Source organism: Nipponia nippon, unplaced genomic scaffold, assembly GCF_047370975.1.
Source record: "Nipponia nippon isolate SJK-2023a ecotype South Korea unplaced genomic scaffold, ASM4737097v1 scaffold_1, whole genome shotgun sequence".
Taxonomy (NCBI): Eukaryota; Metazoa; Chordata; class Aves; order Pelecaniformes; family Threskiornithidae; genus Nipponia; species Nipponia nippon.
The window spans coordinates 76,536,978-76,560,000 of record NW_028262290.1 but is presented as its reverse complement, the minus strand read 5'-3'; the positions used below and the strand labels follow the sequence as shown (position 1 = coordinate 76,560,000).

At 37.5% G+C, this 23,023-nt stretch overlaps 1 protein-coding gene across 1 annotated transcript in view; it reads right to left on the bottom strand.

Annotated features, from left to right (window-relative positions):
- The window catches only part of ZPBP (zona pellucida binding protein), a 31,938-nt gene extending 10,144 nt beyond the window's left edge, over positions 1–21,794 (bottom strand). Inside the window, 9 exon segments of the mRNA XM_087747782.1 lie at positions 612–684; positions 1,240–1,255; positions 3,853–3,952; positions 3,954–4,072; positions 5,786–5,929; positions 14,560–14,640; positions 16,004–16,092; positions 21,022–21,132; positions 21,784–21,794. Of these exon segments, the coding sequence (XP_087603908.1) occupies positions 612–684; positions 1,240–1,255; positions 3,853–3,952; positions 3,954–4,072; positions 5,786–5,929; positions 14,560–14,640; positions 16,004–16,092; positions 21,022–21,132; positions 21,784–21,794 (744 nt within the window).
- Between the last annotated feature and the right edge of the window lie 1,229 nt (positions 21,795–23,023).

The window sequence follows — 23,023 nt, the reverse complement described above, 5'->3', positions numbered from 1 at the left end:
CCCACAAATTTAGGGTTTTTTTCAGTGGACAAGATGGAAGCTGCTTAATGAGTACAATGTTATTTTAGACTCTCTCAACCCTCCGCTGGAATCCCAAAGCATGATTTGCATACCTGCTATTTCTTGATATTCCTCCTGTACTTCCCTTCCCCTTTCTCCTTTCCCCTTCAAGAACCTCTGAATTAGCAGTTAACCTAGTAAGCAAGACTCTGGCTTCTGGTTCTCTACTGTAAAAGCCAAACGCCTTCAAGCAGCTAAAATTCTGCCGGATCAATAATAAAATCACTTTGAAGTGATGGAAAGGCACTCCCATTACAAAACAGCATGTTTGGTATTTATAAGATAGCACATGTTCAAAGTTTCCCCGTTGTCTCGCCACTTTTCATACTCTTAATGTACTGTCTTTAATATAGACTGATAGTGGGATCTGCCTTATCTATAATGGCAACAGAATATTAGCAATTTTAACTGATACAAATTTTATATCTACTAAAACATTTGTACGAATTTATTAATTTACTAAGCAAAGTATGTTTCATTTTTTATGTTATTATAGTTTATTGTGAGAGTAGCTTATTATGTTAGTTGCCTTTTTATTCCATCTACTGTACCTCGTTTAGTCTCTGAGATGCATCACAAGCAGTTTGCTGACATAGCCTGTTGTGTTTTTCTCTAAGGAAACAACTGTAACAAAACACAATCTGTTTATAGAAGAACAAAGTCAATGAAATCAACATTTATTTTTTTTTTACTGGTTTAAGATCCTAGTCAGCTCTGATGCAAGTATTTAGGACTTTTTACCATATTTCAGATATCTAACTTGCAATGTTTTAAAGAAATCACAGAGCTTATCCTCTTACAGATATTACATGTATATGTCTAATTTTTAGTATAGGTAAATATTTTATGGGAACTGTCATTTATTTGAAAATTTTAATGGCAAGGAAATGTATAATTCTGGACTCTTCCCAGATTTATAAATATCTGAATCCTTTCAAAAGAAATAAGTGACTCCCTCTCTAATTACCTGCCCGCCTTGTGGTTTTATGAAGACTCAGGTTTTAAAACACTCATCCAGGACCTCTAACAGTTCAAGCTTCTGACTATTTCTGCAATGGACTAAAGTTTTCTCTCAAGAACAATCAATCAGGGCAATATCTAGTGCTTTTAAAGATTTTCCCTGCTCCCCACCCTGTAGAAACACATCAGTTCCTGAGCCTCACCCACTCAACCCTATACATTTTCGTAGGAATGCCTATGACGCATAGAACCAAAGGAAGACTTCAAATACAGACAGAAGAAAAAGCGTAGTTACGTTTTAGTAATCTATTTGCATGGGTCCACATTCCTTTTCAACTGACTAGTAGTAACACGTTATGGTGAAGGCCTGGGAAATAGTTAACTAAGCTGCTGGACTGCTCTCCAGAACTGACATTAGAGTAAGCTTCCATATTAAGAATGAAATTACCTGTTAAGATGTGAATTGAACTCCTTATATTATAAGCTTTACCTACCTCTGTCATGGAAGTAATTCTGAAACACCAAATGCTACTTAGAAATCAAAAAGTACTTTCTAAGGCTTCAAGCTGCTTAAGAACGTGTAGTTTACCACTGGGTCGTATCAAAGTTTACATCCACCTAAATCTCTAACTGGAGAATTTCTCCGCCTAATGCTCAAATATTCTATAAAGCCTGCACATTAGCTAAATCTCATTTATGTAGTTTCAATAACCTTAGAATTAACCTTAACTAACTACGCTATCAGTAATGAGACTCTTCAGATATGTCAGTGCTATTCACTACAAATACAATTTTCAGAGAAATACAACTGACTAATAGTTTCACTGGGTTTATAAGCAATTATATTTAATTTTCAAGAAAATTAAAATTGGAAAGTGGAAAGTGGAAAATGAAGCATAATTGGTATACTTTGTTCAGAAGGGGTTCTTTTCAAATTGCGTTTCTTGATACATAGTGACTAATACAATATATGAAAACAATGGCCTTTTTAGAGCTGAAATAATTAGAAACAGTAAATTCAAAAAAATATTGCACATGGTCTTACGTGCATTCATCTCAACAATTATAAAATCCATCTCCTCAGGTTTTAGATATCTCTTAATAACAGAAAGGACTTCAAGTGAACTGAACATATATTGGGACTGTTTTACAGGTTCCTTCAGACCTCACTCACAGCATAAAGGAGCTGAGACTTTCTTTTCATATGATTTCAGCATTAAGAAGGAATATTCTGAGAACAAGACTCGAAAAAAAAAAATACCTCCTTTGGATTGACATGACACTGAGATTTCTGACTTTGCAAACAGAGAAGGACTTGTGGGTGATGTGACATCTGGAGGCCAACTTGGGCATAGCAATCATGAAATGATAAGAGTTTTCAATTCTTGGAGAAGTAAGGAGGAGGGTCAGCAGAATTGCTACCTTGGACTTGTGGAGAGCAGGCTTTGGCCTGTTTAGGATCCTGGTTGACAGAGTCCCTTGGGAGGCATTCCTGCAGGGCAAAGGAGTCCAGGAAGGCTGGACATTCTTCAAGAAGGAAATCTTAAAGGCAGGATCAGGCCGTCCCCATGTGCCGAAAGACGAGCAGGCAGGGAAGAAGAATGGCCTGGCTGGAACTCGGGAAAAGAAGGAGAGTTTACGACCTTTGGAAGAAGGGGCAGGCCACTCAGGAGGACTACAAGGATGTTGTGAGGTTATGCAGGAAGAGGATTAGAAGGGCCAAAGCCCAACTGGAACTTAATCTGGCTACTGCCATAAAAGACAACAAACAAATGTTTCTACAAATACATTAGCAACAAAATGAGGGCTAAGGAGAACCTCCATCCTTTATTGGATGTGGGGGGAAACATGGTGACAGAGGACAAGGAAAAGGCTGAGGTACTTCATGCCGCCTTTGCCTCAGTCTTTATAATAGTCAGACCAGTTGTTCTCAGGGTACCCAGCCCCCGGTGCTGGAGGACAGGGACGGGGAGCAGAATGAAGCCCCCATAATCCAAGCGGAAATGGTTAGCGACCTGCTACACCGCTTAGACCCACACAAGCCTATGGGGCCGGATGGGATCCACCCGAGGATAATGAGTGAGCTGGCAGAAGTGCTCACCAAGCCACTTCCCATCCTTTATCAGCAGTCCTGGCAAAGCAGGGAGGTCCCAGTTGGCTGGAAGTTAGCAAATGTGACACCCATCTACAAAAAGGGTCGGAAGGAGGATCCCGGGAACTACAGGTCTGTCAGCCTGACCTTGGTGCCGGGGAAGGTTATGGAGCAGATCATCTTGAGTGCCATCACGTGGCATGTACGGGACAACCAGGGGCTCAGGCCCAGTCAGCATGGGTTTATGAAAGGCAGATCCTGCTTGACTAACCTGATCTCCTTCTATGACAAGGTGACCCGCTTAGTGGATGAGGAGAAGGCTGTGGACATTGTCTACCTGGACTTTAGTAAGGCCTTTGACACAGTCTCCCACAGCATTCTCCTGGAGAAACTGGCTGCTCATGACTTGGACGTGCGCACTGTATCTCCTTCCTTCCTATGTCAGTGTGCAACAAGAGACATGATAATGTTTTATGACACAAAATTAAAAACATATTGATCTATCCACAGCTATAAAAAGTTCTAAAACTCTTCTGATATAATGTAAAAAATCCACTTTTAAGTAGAGCAACTATCTTTTTGATATTGACATGAATTTCACATGAAATACTTTGAAGCGTTTTTACAATCAAGAAACTTTATTATTAAACCCTTACAATACTTTCTGCATATAAGCAGTAAATACATTCCATTAACTATAAAAATTCTAACCATTCCTTAAAAGCAAGGCAGATTTTTACCTGAAAATGTAAAGAAGATTTCATTCTGTAGACCTCCTCTCTGCATTTTTACATGATGGCATTCTGACTTAATTAATGTAACCTTACAAGAAAGGTCAGCAAACGAGTTTGCTTAGTATCTGAAGCAATGCTTTCTCAAAAGAAGTATTATGAGAACTGTTGCAGGGGGCTGCATGATACTGGGCTGTGAACTCATAGTAATTTCTAGGATCAGAATAAGCTGCAGGAAAAAATGTGGAAGATGATGAGGAACATATATGAAGTAAAAAGAAGAAAAGTAAGTAAGTTGTGTACTTGAAAATAAAATTGCCAATTTAAATCCTTAATTTATAAGCAAAACCTAGTTTGCACTCCCAGAGAATTTTTAATGATAAAATGGTGTATGCTGGGCCAGCTGGAAACACTTAAGAGTTTTTACAAGTTTACGTTCTTATTTATATCCATAGATGAGTCTTACTCTTTATTATTGTAATTTTTTAATTTTTAAACCAACAGCAGATTACAGTAAAGGGATCAGGATTATGAAAGCCAAGGTTAAGCAAACAAAATACCCTTTAGTATGTGACACAATATTTCATCTCACACATTATGGCCAGTTATAGTAGTATGTTACATATTTTTTAGTCAACTATCACAAAAGTATTTTAAAGGGTTTAAAAACTGAATCCTCTTCCGCAGAGATCAATAGAAGATGCAACTAATAAGATGAACAGGAATTCCTTCTCCGTGAGCAGAAGTAACTAAAAAAGCTTCCGTATAGATATGAAATTTACTTTTATGGATGGATCAACTATTTCACCTTTACTGCGAAGCTAAATGCATACCTGGGCATCTTTTACAAATAAGCCAATATACCATAAAATGCATGTTTCTAGTTATTTCATGATAACAGAGCACAATGTTAAATAGAAAATGGGAGTAAAAGAAAGAAGAACAGCGGTCATGATGTGGGTATACCCACAGAAAGGAGAAGGGAGCGGTGGGGATGAAAGAACGAAGGAATAGAAACTGAACCAGCTGAAAGAGGCAGCAGAACATCCAAAATATGGCACCCAATTAAGACAGCTCATTAGATCCTCTACCTTGCTTTTGCCTCCCCCATTTCCTTTCCCCTGCTGCTGCATATTCCTCATTTTTTTTTATATATGTATGAAACTATAATTTTGTATGCTAACATTCAGATCAGATCCTTACTGAGGGATCTAAGTCTGCATACTGAAAACTGTAACCTTTTCCATCAAAACTGTTTCAAAGAAACTTTTTCTTTTCCAGTTCTGTCAAGCAAGCTAGCTGCTAAAAGTCATGGCTATTCTGTATGAAGGCTACTGTGTCAAAGTAAAATTAATTTACATGAGAGGTTAATTTAGGTTATTGTCCTCTACCATGTTTCTAAATGATCACTGGTACACGTTTTAAATTCAAGATCAGACTTAGCTCCTGCTGACGGCAATAGAAACTCTTGCCTACATCTCCACAAGAATAAAGTATCCTTGAAAGAAGAAAAGGAGAGCTAGTAATGAATAAATGACGTTGCCTTTACAATATTTCACTTTATCAAAGACTTTTTACCTGCTGACAGAAGAAAATGTAATCAGAACAGGAAAGAATAAGCTACAAATATTACATCATTAAATGATATGTACTTAAAAAACACATTCAGGTAATAATTAGGCATTAACGTGTGAAATAAATCTATACAGCTGTGTTTTATTTCTCAGTCAGCCACTGAGCTTTATTTAAGGCTCTGTAAATTACATTAAATGAACTGCCTGGTAGTAACTAATATTCAAAATAATTTCCTGGAGAAACAGAATGTCTTTATCTCTGCAAATTAAATTCTAAATAAGCCTACTTATTTAAAAATAGCAACATACATTTTAAAAAATAAAACTTTTTCAAGGCAACAACACACTTACCTGGATTGACAACTTACCATAAATAAGATACTTTATTACAAGGTTTTTATCAGGTTGCGTTGCTGTTAGCTTATAAACAATGGAACAAGTGTAAATTCCACTCAGGTTGAAGTGTCTCAATATTAAAGTTCCTGCTGGTGATATTTGTACACTGCTATTTTCTAGTAAACACAAAAATGAAATAAATTTAGTTGTCATCATGAGCAAATGCAGAAAGTGAGGGTCCAAATGGTTATTTACTGTTAAGCTGTGCACAAAATAATAATATTATGGATTCAGCTGAAGGCACAGGACTCAGAAACTGAAGCTGATTGGGTGTCCCTCGGTTCAGCATTACACAAATATGCCTTACTGCTGCTGTGTTTTTAAGTATTGGTTGTCAAAGCAATCCTAGAAACCTGTTTTTATTTGATCTCAGACATCTGTTGTTCTCTCCAACAACCACTTCCAAGAGCAAAAAACTCCCAGATAAAAGGGACAAATTGGGCAAATAATCTCTTTTTATATGTCTATATAGTCAAACTAACCTTTCAGTCTTCAGGAACTGCCTCACGAATTAGGTGCTGGTGGTGTTTAACATGCAGTAAACTTCAAAGTAGGTAAGACAGGAAGTTCAAGTGAAGCAAGTACTGCATAACAGACCTTCCAAAAAATTATATGTATATGCCAACATGAGAATCGTGTATGTTTAAGACTGTAAAATAATCCTTCTGTATGGAAAGATACGTATTGTTATGGTGGCCAAAGTTTTAACGCAACTCCTTAGTTCAAGGCAGAGAGGAAGGAGGATCCTACTTCAAAGGACAAATCATAAGCATGATTCTTTAACTGGGTTTTTAAAGAGAAAGGAAAGCACTGCTTCAGGTCAGATTTGGGCACTGATAATGGGCCATACAGTTGTCCCATGTAGCCTGCATGTGGGTTACATGATGACAGTTGATGAGTCCTTTCCTGACTTGAAAAGTCTTCAGGCAGTAACAATATAGATAGGAGTTTCTTAAGTAGTAATATGCAGCCCATCTTTCTGGCAGCTGTCAAAGAAAACTTCGGGAACCACTAGATTAGAGTCGATAATAATAGACTTCAAGGTAAAATACTCACTTTGATAATATATTTTGAGAATGGATTTTTGTTTCCATTTTCAGATGCCAAAAAAAATCTTTTTAACATCCTAAATAATTTAGACCTTTTATGTAGACAATGGAAGCTTAGATAATTAGTGTGGTGCAAAAGCAGCATATTTTTAGACTGAAAAAATCAATGCTAAGGACATGAGATCTATACTACACACATCTTAGGGCTTTAACTTCAGACCCATCCTAATGTGGTTTTACAGTTTGAGTACGCATTATTTCTCGAAGCAAACCTTTCCAATTAGCTTCATCCAAAAGGAATCCAGTTTGTGCACTCAAAGACCAGACGATAATCCAGACAAAATGTGGTAAGTGGGTACAGTCGAGCAATTCACTTCAGAGCCACACTCCTATTCAAACCAACATGTTACTGTAGATGCACGCTGATTTTCCTGGTATGCAATTTTAAGAAAGATATTGGGAAAAAAATAGCCTGATTGAAGTGGATCTTTTTACATACTTGGCAGGAGGGTGTAGGAAAACTTTGTTCCTCAGGAAACCATTTAATCTTTTAATTAACTTAATTTTGTCATATATACCACTGTGTTTAAAAAAAAAATCAAGTGCTGATAAAAAAAGAGTACTATTAAAAGGACTGAACGCACAAATTCTTTTACAAGAATGGTTTGGGATTCCGTATCAGCCTAGGCTCTCACATTAATGGCACACTGTCTTTCATTTTTTGGATGATGAAGAGGTTTTTAATCTGATGATGAACTACTCAGGATGCTAAATCTATAAACTAGGATGTCATTTGCTACTGTATGCTGGAATAGTTATCAGATTAATATTGTCAGAAAACCAGCATAGATTTAAGAACTATAGTTCTGATCTTTGGCATGTGCAACTGCCCTGTGTGGGCCAAAAGCAACACCACCGTTAGTTGACTGGATAGCTGGAGCACCTTGAAGATATACCACAGACAGCTTTGCTATACTTATAAAATACATTACTGAACTGCAAAGATGACAAGAAGTCTGCAAAAGACAAAGCTTGGAAATCCAGTGAAGAGGTTGGTAACAAATATTTTTTGAAAGTACATCAGCAGAAATGGAGAAGTAAAGTGTTCTTCTGATGGATTGAGTCCCTGAGCTTAGTATAGAATTTTATCCTACCTTGAACAACGAATGCTTCATATACCAGAAAAGATCAGAATGTTTACATAGTAAGCATTAATTATTTTAATGATATGTCTGTGTTTGAAGAATCTCCTTTTGGATCATGAAACCAAGAGCGTATCGTGTTGTTTGGAGGTTTTTTTTTTTTCCCTAGTGGTATAATAGAAACCACACTTAAAATGCCTTGCTCCATGGGATTATCTGGATGAATTCTGCCTACTCAGATGAATTTGGGTTCACAAAACAGACTGTTAGCTTTAAAATGAAATTTTAAAAGTGATTAAGCCATCCACCGTTTTCTTAAATCTTTTTCCATCTTATTCCTCTGCAGCAGGTTCAGTAAGACAGGTAAGCAGGATTTCATATCACATTTTGTGATGTGAATTACATTATATGATTTAATGTGTCTCTATACACAGGAGGCATTTCACATGCATGATGGACAAAAAAGCAAGGTGATCAAGTTCAGAGGTTCCCTGGAGTCAGTGAAAACTGGCATGATTTAAAACAGAACAGAAGTTCTTTTTTAATTCATGCTAAGAGAGGAAGCCAGACCATTTTCCAGGATCCTCAGGAGTCAGAAGGATGCAAAACAGAGCTATTCCTGTGAGAATTATATTACAGAGACTAAATCCCTTAACTTTCCATATCCTTGATATTTAAAAGTAAGTGTTCCTATATTTTAGTTTCCCTGTTTACTAAACTTAAAACCAACAGATTGATTCTCCTTCCATTTCTTTCAGTGCAAAAAAGTTATTCCCGATCCTCCCACCCCATTTCTTGTTCAGACCAGTTTTGCAGTAAAGCAACTTCTGTATTTTGAAATTATATATTAAGAACAAAAGTAAATGACAGCAGAATCAGGCCAATGGACTTTCCAGAAGCAGATTTTTCAGACATTTAGAAACAGCTATCAATCCAGATCATAAATTCTAATCTTCAGATTAAACTACTCAGCATGTTCAAATTTAAATATGCAATATCTAAAGATGTCCAAATAGGTAAATTCAGTGATGAATTATAGATGTACAGAAACAAAAGCTAACACGGTATATAATAAACCTGAGTTCACCTGTAAAGTTTCTTAGGAATGAAACATACTCTGTTTTGTAGTCCAGACAGGAGTCTGACAGTCTCTCAGGAAACATGTATAAGTCATGTACCAGTTACAAGGATAGCATGAGCATACAGACATATGCATCTACTAAAAGCAGCTTCATATTCCTTCTAATTCTCTTTCCTTCCCTCCCCACAGAACAACTGTTTGATATACCAATAGTAGGTTTTAGAGTATCTGGGGTTTAGCTTGTAGTTGTGAGGCTGAGTGCAGTATTTAATTTGTCAGTTGCTTTGTTTTACAAAACTATAGTACACACTTTTTTCAGTCCTATGAAAGGACAGTCACAATCTTCCAACACAAATATTCCTTCTGTGCATAAATTAGGTGGCAATGTGTATGAAAAGCAGTGGATTTTCGCTAAATCCAAATCCCTAGGTTCATTTTCACCAAACTAGAACAGGCCTATTCCAATGTCTGCATTTGGAAATAAAGATCAAAATCCTTTCTCTTTTTTGTTCTATTTAGCTGTTCAGAACACCATAAAAAATGCTGGTTTATGCAGTAAAACTTTAAGATCCAGAAAATAAGAATCAATAATTTTAGTTTTTTTCCTCCACTTAAAATGTATTTTGAAAAATCTCGTATTCTCAACCAGGCCAACAACTGTTTAAAAGCTTCAATTTCTAGATCTTAATACAAAAGAGTCACTATGCTAAGTGAAGAAAAATGACTTGCTAATTTTAAAGTTGTAATGATTTTAAATTACATTTTGTGCAGTATTTAATTTTTCATTACTCTTTCAGCTCCACATAAGTGGACTGGAACTATCTGTGAACAAAGCTGCTTGTTCAAAACACAGAACTGTTTTTTAATGGCTACAGAAAGAAAAGTGTTTACTGCTCTTTGTGAGCTTTTACTGTAGTCATGATGTTTGATGTATATAGCTAGACAGACTTTTGGGGCACAAAACACCTTTTTAGGCTGGTGTGCCTGAAAGAGAATCTGTTTTTTCAAACTATGACAGATAGTACAATGAAAGATAGGTTCTCTTCCTACAGATTTTATGCTTAAATAATTGCATTTATTTTGAAGCGTTCCAAGAAGCAGTATCTTGTTAGTCTTTCCTAAAACTTGATTCACAATTCTACATTTCCACTGAAATGATTCTTTTCTTTCCCACAACCACACTGAAAAAGTATGAAATAGTGTATCAAGCAAGGTTTATGAATCCCAATTCCCTACTGTTATGGAGATTCTTTATGATAGAAGACTAACTAGTCACACTAAAACCCAGATGATTTTTACCACTTAGAGAGGATTACACCCATTCTAAAAGGAGGCTGAATGATCAAATTCTTTTACACAGCAAACATTTAATGAGCTAGAAACTTTAAATAGTTTTTTGTCTGTTTATACTTTCTTTTCTCTGATTCAAAAAAAAAAAAAAAAAGAATGTGACAACAGCCCTAGGAGACTAAGAAGTATCTTTGTGGTATTTACCCAGATTTGTGGTGGCTGAAGCTGAAGTCCTCTCATTACCGCTTTTTAAAAATAATTTTTTTAAAACCTCTCTCATCCCTATAGAAAGTTATTTCAGGAAAACACAAGTTTTCTTCTCTTACTGAAATGCTTTTTGCCAGCCTGCTGCTGATTCTAGTACACCTGAAGTTGCCGCAGAGCCAAGAACCTCTGCCACCATGGCTTTTTTGCTAGTGAACCAAGGTTGACATAGCAACTTGGGATACTACTGAAGCAATCTGCCCAAAGAGATTTAAACCTGTCAAATGGAAGAAGTCTGAGGTCTCCACAGTTTTCTGTTCTACATTCTTGAAACTGCAGTTTGAGTAAACAGAAGCCAGAGGAGTGAAACGGGCAATTTTTGTTAATTGTGAATCAGGAGGTTGTCTTCTGTCTGATCAGATTAAGCTCAGTACTTAAACACATGACAATATACCTGATACTGTGTCTGTCATGCATCACAAACTGGGCATCAAAATACATCAGTTACAATGCAGGACACTCAGCTAACCAGAATATATCCATCCCGAGGGAGATTAACAGTTTCATGTAAAATGCCACAGCCCAGAGGCTTAAGTATACGCAAACCCACCTATACCACTTTGAGGCAAAGAATGTTAAAAATTCTTACTGAGGGTGAAGTCTGTTATCAGATTCAGAGCAAAACCACAGTGTAGTGTTAGATGTCATATAAATGTGAAATGCTCTACTATGAAGGTTGGCAGGTAGAGGATTAAGAATGAAGAATCACAATGGTGAAAATGATATTTCAGATTGTGTAACGGGAAAAGTTACTTGACCAAGGACAGAGTTCTGATAGACAGCAGTATAGACTAAGAGGAAAGCAAATAGGATTTGGAAACACTGCCATTGTAAAAGGATGAATGGTTCATAAACTAAATTGTAAACTACAATAAGAGATTAAACAGGTTTATAAATTCAACACAATGTCCTTTTTAAAAATGAAATTACACTAAAGGGTAAATGAGACACACGCAGAAGGAAACAAAAAACAGAAATCAGGTTCCCTGCTCAGACTTGGAAAGATATTGCTGATGAGCCAGTCATGATCTCTAAGCAGTCCTAGTTATGTGAGAAAAAATTACATGTACAAGTAGCCCAACATACTCCATGCAGAAACAATGATTTGGGGTTTTCATGCCATACTAGCAGATTAGGACAATGATTTCATTAGAGGCATCTTTCTGAAAAACAATGTTTAAATTTTCCTTGAGCAGATTAACCAGAAATTGAAACTGGCAAGGATGTGAAGGGCCAACAGAAACACGTGCAATTGAGGAAGAGCAATAAAAATGTTGGCTCCAGGCTGAACGGGGCTGAATGACCTAGTGACAAATGACATGGAAAACACTGAGGTACGCAACGCCACCTTTGTTTCACTCATTCCTAGCAAGGGCTGCTTTCCAGCCCTGCCCCAGGCTCTACCAGAGTTTAGGGGAGATGCTACCGGGAGAGAGAAGTGTGGTGTTAAGGACTTCCTTAAGTGAGCTGGACATACATAAGTTTATAGACCAGAATGAGATATACCTGAGGATGCCAAGGGAGCTGACTAATTAATGACTCTTATGGTGATGAGGTCCCCAATGACCAGAAAGACCAAAAAAATACATCCATTGTAAAAACAGGCAAGGAAGAAGACCCAGGGAGTCAGAGGTCAGCCATCCTCACCTCAGGCCCTGCAAAGATGATAGAACTGCTGCAAGTCATTTCCAGATGCATGAATGCCAAGACAGGCAGCATCAATTTGCCATTGGCAAATCATGGCTGACCAGCCCAGGTGTCTTCTGGAATTAAATGGCTACTTCTGAGGATGAGGGGAAAGCAGTAGATGTCATACACACCGAAAGTCTTTAGCAAGAATTTCAGTATGGTCCTCCATCACATCCTTGTAGCCCAACTATGGACATATGGACTAGACAAGTGGAATACAAGATGGGTGAAAAACTGTCTGCATTGTCATTTTGAAGATTGGTCTACCTAGCAGCCAGTTATGAAGAGCTTTCCTCAGGACTGATAAAAGCACCAGAACTGCTTAACATCTTCACCAGTGGCCTACACTACAGGACTGAATGCCTTCTTGTCCAGTATGCAATACTGGATACATAAGAATAACTTGAGAACTTTTATAGTCTTAAGATCAGGAGGTATGTCCATCCCAGCTAATAATCAGGTTTTTACAGTAGCTTATATTGCAGAAAACAGCAAATTATATATTTTCAACTGTACAATAGTGTATCATGGAAATATCATGGTCATTTACAGGTGGTGTTTCAGTTTTTAACCCCGAAGCATGAAAATTAATATGAATTCTACATGTTATGGCAACTGCCAATATGATTAGTCTTTTTCCATTGCAAATCCTTAATACTTTTTCTCAAAATTTACTAACTGATAGGCTTTAGTAATAGTCTATTGGGCAAAACTGTATACATTGCATCTCTCCCACTTCACATTTTGTTTTTTATTTCCTCAAGGTCATTTTGTTCTGTCTTGTAGCAATATTAAAAAAAATACATATCGCTAATAAAAAGTAACAAAATTATGGTGTCATTATTATCATAACCTGCCAAGATGGTAAATTCTGTCCCACCACTGTAAATTTCCGTAACAGTTTTGTAAACATGTACCACAGGAATAATATAACAGAAGGGCATGTGATTGATAGAAAATAATGGCTAAAAAAATATCTACCAGGTATAACCTTATTCTTCTTCTTTCAAAATAAAGTCTTACTCTTTTAATTACAGTTCTTTGCTGTTTTTCTTATTTGTTCATATTCTTTCCATTATAAAAATATTTACCTTAGCTAGTGATCCAAAAAAGAACATGTATTTCAGTTTTTTTAAAAGTGCAGGATTTTAAGAGCGTAGCATTGTATTTAACCAAATTTTGGTGGAAAAAAACCTCAAAATAGAGATGTTGCCCAGCATCTCAAAAGAACACTGGAGCCAAGTCTAGTATAGTCACAATGGTCTGTCCCAGAGAAGGTGGAAACATTCTTTATTAATACTAAATTGTTTTGAAACAGAGTTGGGACAAAGCATTTTAATCTTGCCTTCTAACTTTCAAATTGCCCTGTGCCATTCAAGCAGCAGCCATGTTTACAGACATGAGTCAGAATCAGAAGAGAGAAAAAGTATGCTAATAGGATGAACCTTTAGACCACTCAGAGCCATTATTTAACATTAATGCTAAATAATATTGTAAGTTAAACTACTTACAGAAACCTTTAAAAACAAATTATTTCCCAGAATTGTTTCACCTTTGGATAAAAATTGATATGTCTAAGAACTTGTACCAAAAATAGGTCAAAAAATGTTGTCTTTTAGCATTCCCCTGAACAACAGAACTATCACTTCTAGATATGCTACTAGTGAAGCTGTAACTGGAAAACACACATGGAGAAAACTATGGGGAAGAGTATTACTGAAACCAAACCAGCAATGTGCATTTAGAGAAAAAGCAGCATGAGAAAATATATGGCAATGAGGAACAGCCTGATCTTTAGTTTTCAGATTTTCCAATAATTGTTTTGTTTAATGAGAAGAGAAAGTGATAATATTATGTTCTGGAGTTAGATGGATTTAACTTAGAAAGCAATTAATTCTTATCTCTTCTTAATAAGCAGCATTTTGGAGCAAGAGTCCTGCAGCCAGGTGGAAGAGTACACAGAACACTGTTATTTTTATAACAGTTACAGAAAATAATTAACTTGGTTTCATAAAAATTATGAGTAAGAATAAAAAAAAACTATGAAAAATAAATTCCAATGATGGAAATACATGCATACATACATAAGTCACTACAGAATTGTAATTAATTAAACCACTTAAAACCATTTAAAACAATTCAACAACAAGCAATATGATAAAGAAGGGCCTTTTCTTGGTAAAAACAATATTTTCACTAAAATTTGTTACATTATGTTTAAAGAAAAATACCTGGAAATACAACAGATCCCACTATTTTTAAGCTATTGTGTCTTGGCCCTGCACTTCTTAAAAATCTCTTTGAGGGCTGAACTGTTAAAAGATAAAACAATGACATTACTACAACTATTTAATTTACCTGAAAAAGCAAGCATCATACTGCAGGTTAATCTACACCCTTTAATAGACTTGTTCGTCAATGAATATTAAGTTAATACTTGCCTAATGTCTTATACAATGCATGACTCTCACTAAGGCAACAAAAAACAATGACAAAGGAAAAAGCATCTTTATTTTAAACAGCACTTAAGTTTAAATTTAGTTTTAAATATATCCATGTTTTACAAAAGAACTGTCACATTTTAAATTAAGACTGTCCAAAATGGGGATAATAAGGATAGGCACTTTCCAAAATGAGGATAAAATTTAGCTGCATTGTTACTATACCCTCAGTTGGGATGTCAATCAATGTGTATACTGACCACTAAGGAAGCAATGAGCTTGGGTTCTGTCATGATTGTGATTTCCTTAATTTCCCCATGAAAAGAAATATAAGGTATTTATAGCTATTTTAATTTGCATTTCTTCTATTTTAAATAGAAATTAAAAACACATTCATAAAGTTTGCAAAGCTTTGCAAGACATACAAGGCTTCTGAAAGAAAACTGAAGTATCTTTCAGGTGGGCATTTTAGTACAAGTCAGACCTGAGTTTCTTTTACAGACTTTCCAGAGATACAGAACTGAAGCCAACAGAAAGATAAGGGCTGTTAGGCTGCTCAGCATTTTGTGTTCTTTGTCTCCACCTCCTGCTTGGAAAGAACGTGCGCTACTGGGAGTTAAGGTATGCTTGCGACTTTCAACTCTTTTGGGGAATCTGGGAAGAAAGCAAATAAGAAAGGAATAGAAACCCTTCAATACAAGAGACAGCAATAAAATGCTGAACATAGCAGCAGCAGCAATTATTTTATGAATATGGGCTGAATAATTATGTGACACCAGATCAGTGCTTGTTGCTAACTTAGGTTCAATATTCAAAAACTAAAAGCAACAATAAATACTCTGGTAAACCAGTTACAGATTAAGGCACTTTTGGGGGGGGCAATGAGAGTGGGGTCGAGTCCCAGCTTTGTTTTGATTTACCTTTATTTAAGCAATAATGGGAAATTATCAATTCATCCCATTTATTATACAAATGGTAGTTATACTTCTCTACAGTGTTGTTATGGAAAACAGAAGCAAGGCAGATTCTGCAGCTATCAGGACAAGGTAATCAAGGTAAGCTAAAAGAACTGCCAGTAATTGTCATTTCAGCATGTAAGCAGAGTACATCATTGAAAATACTTAGAAAGCAGGAAGAAATAAAACCTTGCTTAAGAAAAAAAAAAAAAGAGATAAGATAATCATAAGAGTAGTCTTATATATGATGGACTTCTGAGACTAATAGTTTAATTTACTTTGCAATATTTCCTCACTGTGTACCACTTCCACAACTTTGTTTGAGGAGCAAAATTTTTCAAATAACTTCATTTTCCACAAAGACCGCCTACAAGGATTGGAGAGTTTTTATTGAAAAACAAAATGGATTCAAATTTTCTCACTGGTAAATTTATGTTAAGTCTTTTAGAATTCTGGTGCACTGGCAGAAACAAAACTGATTTTTCACTAAAATTCAGCTCCCAAAAGAACATGACCAGATTCTTCATTGACAAAAATTAGCATATGCTTTGATTTTAATAAAAGCATGCTAATTTATAGCAAATTATAAATTCTACCTGAAAAACAGCCCATTTTAAAACTCCTTCTGCCACTATTATCTATCCGCATGATCCATAAATATTTTAGGAACTGTCAAGTTGATTTATGTATCATAATTGGAAAGGAAAAACATAATCCACCAAAAACAAATTAATGAGAGAAAAACTGAAAACAATAATCTTCTACAGAAAGTATTCAAAGTTTATGAGAAGGCAACTGAACAAATGCATCTATAAAAGTTAAGCATTGCAAACTGACAAGGTGTGAGCAGATATGCGTAACTTGATGGGATGTTTAGGCACTACTTAATCAATGCAGAAGGAAAGTAATATTTTTTTACAGTAATAATATAAACCCAAAGATGGAGCTCTTGAACTGTTTATTTAAAAAGAACTAGAAAAAGTGGAAGCAATATGGTTACTAAAGGAAGATATTCTAAAACTCCTAGAATTACTTTTTTGGTATCTTCAATGAGAATGCATGCTAGATTTTGAGACAGTCAGCTTAAATGCTTTTTCATGTGTATACATTTCATGTGCATAGCAGCCATTTCAGTCAGTAAATGTTTCTGTCCGCATGTGAATCCCAACTCTCATACACTCTTTCCCTCACTTTCTACATTGCCTTTTAATTTTTTTTTCCAAGCCTTTTTTCAGGTTTCCTATTTGGATTAATTTGCTCTCCTCCTAATCACCTGGAATTTAAATGGCGCTTCCTGCGGGACTTTCTAGCAAAAATGATCTTCCAATTCTCACTCTCTATTTTAAGAGTGCATATGATCAGGTTAAAAAGAAGCTTTTCATAGAAAAAAAAAAGAGTATCAAGAGGTCATTAAGTCCCAGAGAAAGAGCAAAAAAAAACTAATACAGGACAAGGGAAGTGCTTAAACTGCATTTTAAAGTCATTAAATATATTATTCCATCCCTTCAATTTGAACCTGCACTTAAGAAGTGGTGAGAAAAGCTGTTTCACTCATTTTTTTGAGAAAAATAAGTGAGATTTCTGGATTAATTCCCCCAACTAAGTTTTTTAAACAGACCGATACACTAGAAATATATAGGATCTGTTTTCCCATTGTCTTGTACTTCTTACAGGCACAATACAAGGTGTGAGCAACAGTTCCTTTTGCAGAGTGAGACAGATGAAGAAAACCAGTTTTACATCACTGGCAGACACATGGAAGTTTAGGGTAATTCATCCCCAAGTCGGGGTGATTCAAGCTTCCCAGCTGCCTAAAGAGACATTCCTGAAGACTGGAATTCAAGGGTACATTTGCCATATAAAGTAGCTATGTTACTTGAGGATTCATTGGGCGACTTTAAAATCTGATGGAGTTAAATTCAACAGCTTTACTATTAATTTATGCCACTGAAACAGGCCCAAGATCCTGCAGAGAGTTAAATTTAAGCGTAAAATGCTAACACCCTGTTTGATGTGTTTAAAATCTACTTGGCAGATGCATATATTCTACTCAAACACTGAGAGAAATTGAGCTCATGTATTTCTAAGGGGTTCTGCCTATAGGGGAAAGAGTCTCAGTTCACGATCACAAATAGCAGGTGAGTTGTACCTGCACAGACAAACAACCCCTCCTGCTCCTCCCTGGTCGGAGGGAGTTACAATAGTGCCAAGCAAAGAGGGGTCCATCCCTTCCCTCTTCCTGCCCAAAGGAGGAATCCGGGTAGGTTAGCACAGACCGGATCAGCATTCATTCCTATGCCCATTGAGCTGAAAGGGAATGCCATTCACCCACTTGAAAGTTTCACATAAAGTACATTCTGCTGTTTCATAAAATATTTTATTCTGAATCTTTTAATCTTAAAATGAACATCGCAGTTGCAAAACTGATCGTCTTCAAAATAATTCATCAGAAAATTAAATTTGGTCTGAAAATTGCAGTGGCAGGAAACAGAGTTTAAAATGAGCCTTAAATAAACAATTGATTTATTAATTAATAAAATCCTGTATTACTAGAATGTTCAATTGGCATAGTTTCAATTCATTTATTTAGAAATGAAAATTCTGTGAGGCGATAGGAAAAGATTTATTTAACCTATGGTAATTGCTAAAAGTTTTTTCAAAGTAATTATGTTTTGAGATAATTTTTGTAAAGAGATTTCTGCACCAAAAGAGTATATAAATAGCAATACTACTTACTTAAGGTTTTTTTTTTTCTCAATCATGCTAATAAAGTGTTTTCTTATATCCAAATATTTTAATTACGGCTGGCATTTCTAAGCTGCCTATTGATGGTAAGTGCTGTGCAGAAATATTACCATTTCTATTACTAGTCATATGAAAGTCATATAGAGGAAACCAAACTTCAGTTTCTAATCTGTCTCAGTTAAGTTTAACTCTTTTGACAAAACGCCTGCAAGATACGAACCATATTATGGTTCTCAAGTAGGCCTTCATATTTCCTTTCTGACAATTAGACCACTAACACATTTCATAAGTTAAAAAAGGAGACTTTTTTTCCTTATCATATTGCAAGCTAAAGTTTAAGATGTTTTATCTTTTCAGTAAGACAGAAACTTCCTTCAGATGGCTCAGAAAAGTCAAATGTAATTAAGCCATTTTAAGAAACATGCTCCACATTGTCCTCAAAATGTTTAATTACTCACTTAGGGAAAAACGCATAAGCCAAAACTGTCAGCATTAGTAAAGAAAAAACCAAAATGAAAAATCCTTAAAGGAAAAGGGTCATATTCTTTATATCCATCTCAACTCAGACTATATAAATAACACCCCAGTGCAATAAAATTGAAGTAAGTGTCTTTTTTGGAGTTGACAATGTCTATTATGCCTACCAAAACCAAATACAGAAGAAATACTATGACAACAAAGTATCAGTGAAAATACACTCAGATACTGCAGAAGGTTTTCCTTTTTTTGTCAGAGAGTAGAAGAACTTTGAACTTCACCTCTGATCTCACTCCTGGAAAAGACCTTGACTTTCTAAAGGAACTAGTGAAACTCGATCATAACCAGATCATGGAATAAGAAGATCTGGCATGTATGCACACTAATGTACAAATTAAATAATCTCATTTAAAACTATCAGAAAACCGAAGTGATTTGCTATGGTCAAATTTCAAAACCTCACTAGGAAGCAGAGACTGCCATTTCAGGGCATTCCCAGTCTTGGAGTTGAAAGGCCATACAACTGAATTTCCCAACCAGTGACAGCTGACAGCTGCAATTATGCACCCAGTGGACACAAGATCAGCACTAGTACACCAGAAATGTACAGTCTTGGTGTCCTGCCACATAACTATTTCTGTACCTCGGAGCCTTCAACAAAGTGATGCAGCTCTTTTAGCTGAGTACCGAAGCAACCAGCTACTCACTGCCCATGCAGCTCGCCTGTGGTGTTAGACCCCCTCAGGCATGCAGCTTCTTTGGTACATAGGAAGGAGAATCACCCCTCTCCCCAGCATTCTCTGTTCATTTTTGAGGAAAAAAAAGATTACCTAGATAATCCTTTAGTTTTCCTCCACATGTGGAAAGTAAGCTTAATCCCACTGGTGGATATGGTGGGTGTAGGTGGGCAAAAGCACTGACAGGTATTTAACAAAAGCCACAGGGGAAAGGCAGATGTGTAAGGGCACAGCTCCTGTATTATGGAACAGCACCGCCCCGATACCAACACAAACTTAAAACTACCAGGCTGGAAAGAGGGTCACGTGTAGCGACAAATGCATCTGCTTTTGTGGAACAGTGTAAATAAATTCATGAGGGCAAGTCATATGAGGAGCGGCAGAGGGAGCTGGGGTTGTTTAGCCTGGAGAAGAGGAGGCTGAGGGGAGACCTTATTGCTCTGTACAACTACCTGAAAGGAGGCTGGAGCGAGGTGGGGGTCGGTCTCTTCTGCCAGGTAACAAGCGATAGGACAAGAGGAAACGGCCTCAAGCTGCGCCACAGGAAGTTTCGGTTGGATATTAGGAAAAACTTTTTCACTGAAAGGGTAGTCAGGCACTGGAACAGGCTGCCCAGTCCCCATCCCTGGAGGTATTTGAAAGATCTGTAGATGTGGTGCTGAGGCACACGGCTTAGTGGTGGACTTGGCAGTGCTAGGTTAATGGTTGGACTTGATGATCTTAAGGGTCTTTTCCAACCTAAATGATTCTGTGATTCTATGAAAAAGGCATAGGCAGGGAGGGAACTCAGGAAAACCTGTAAAATTCACACCCAATGCTCGTGCAGGCCCTGTAGGGAAGGAGCAGCCTGGAGCCCGAGGCCCCGGATGTCGCCAGCCTGAGGCGAGTGGCACCCGAGCGGCGGCCGCCGGGCGGCGCCACCCCGCCGCCCCGAACGCTGCCCGCGGGGCGCGCCTGCCGCAGGGCGGGCAGGAGGAGGAGGAGGCGGCGGCCTGCAGGCGGCAGCGGCCGTTAGCCGCCCCCAACGGCCGCTTGGCCAGGCGCGCGGGGCAGGGGCGGCGAGGCGAGGCGAGGGCGAGCCGCGGGGTTGGAGGTGGCTTCGCCGCCCTCCGGCCTTCCTTGCCCTGACCCGCCGCGGGGAAGTCAGCGGCGGGGCTTTCCCAGCCGCAGTGCCAAGCTCTGCACTTGCGTCTCTGGCCAAAGAGGGAGGGGGGAGGCTTTCACATCCTCAAACCCCGGGGAAACATCTGCCGCCGCGGCAGCTCCATCGTCAGTCGTCCAGCTGCCGGGTTATACATAATTAATCCCAATCCAGTAATGCACCAGCACGCCCGCACCTCCGCTCCCGGGGCAGCTCCTTTGAAACAGCCAGGCCTGCAGTGGTGCAGGCTGCACCTAGGGGTGGCCAAAGGTACGGTGGACTTGCTCCATGCTCACTGCAGTTGTTCCTAAAAAAAAAAAAAAAAAAAAGAGAGCAAGGAAGTTTCCATTGCAAAACCAAAGAACTGTGCTGATCTAGTCACTGTCATGAGCATTTAGAACTGTGTTGCTCAGTCTTTATAGTGCTACTTCAAAAAGGCAATTAAGAAAGTGTATGGAAACCCAGGACATTCGCAGGTTTTCATGGCATAAGAGTATTTAATTTGTAGTAGGTTAGAGAAAAGATTTTTTGAAAGAATGGAGGGGCAGAAAATGAGTTAGCTGGGAAGAAAATAAAGTCTGGCAGGAAAATTTCACTCTGTTGGAAAATTTGGTATGTTGTTATTGTGCCAGAGAAGAAAAACAGCGGTTTACGTCAAAGAACCAAGAAGACTGCTCCACGGGAATCCTGAAGGAAAACAAAAGGCGGATGTCTAATAAAGAGGACTAGCTTAGACATATGACCAGCTCATCCATGTGCTTCCTTAAAGCATGGATCACTTCTGAAAATGGACAGTAGAAATAATTCAGCCTTACTTGGCAAATTTACTTCCCAGGATAATCTGGACAGAATCCCTGTCAACAAAATCCAAGATAAAGCTTTAATTGTATTTCACTCTACAAAATGAGTGCAACGAAACATGAGTGATCCTTGCAGTGTCTTCCATCCTGTGCCTTACCTGCGTCCCATCTCTTTGCCTCCTTTCCTGCCATCTCTTTCTAAAGCTTTACAGGAGAAGGTAAGCAGGGGGAAAAGGTCAGTCTGCAACACTGGATGTTATTTCTAGTGTAAAACTGATTATATTTGGTATGGAGATTACTGAGTGTCAGTAAATATAGACACCAGTATGGCATTTTGAAGTATTGTTACTGGCAGAAGTCAAATTTCGGAAGTATCTTTTCACTAACTCGAATATACAAGTATGATAGCAAGTGGACACAAGATGTGTCAGACAAAGAGTTCTGTGTTTTCATAGGGTTGCCTGAGCCTTACAATGCCGGTGCTGCATATACAATGTTCTCAGCCGTCACTTTTTACGCATTTTAGTTCTTGCGACCTATGTATGAAAGCTGTCTTAATAAAGAAGGAAGCTTTATTTATTTATTTATTTTGTGCTTCATCAGCAAACTACTCCAAAAAAACCCCACCATTATGGGACACAACTTTTTATGACTATAAACCTGTACTGTAATAAATGTTGGGCCCATTTCGTGTTAACCAAGAGCAAGTTAGGAATTCGGGGAAGTTACATCTGTGTGAGACTAATGTAAGTGAGAGAATGATCAGACTCTGTGCCCTGATTGTTCCTGACAAGGCCACAAAATAAAGGCCCCCATAGTGTGAATTGAGCTGTCCAAATAAATGTAGTTTGGTTTTTCCGAAGTGCCAAACCTTTGCAGACAGCACTGAATTCATGCAGAGAGGACCTCTATAAATCAGACTGCTTTTGTTTAGATTGCTAAATGAAGACCATCGAGCTTGGGATTAGGAAATGAGTGCTGCATATTCTGACCTGAGACATTAAGGGATTTGCCAACCTGCTAGAACAAATGGCAAAACTCTGGAGGAAATTAAGCTGCATGCAAAACTCTGGTGTCAATGTGATTTACTTACTCCAAGTAATAATTGTAATTTTTCTGGATTTGCATTTATCTGCGGCTGTGTTTGATAAATTTTGTTTGTGTTAAATCTGTGTTTCAATTTAATTCGTATTTGTGATCTAGATACCAACAGAACAGCTTATTTTAAAATACTTCAATGAAAACACCATATAATTCTTAGTAAGACTGAAAACTTCTTAAATTTTGCTTCTACTAGATGAATAAGTAATTGCTAGTGCCATTTCAGGTTGCTGTGTCTATCCACTTAAAGGACTAGATTACTGTGGTTCGCATGAACCATGTTTCACACCAGGACAC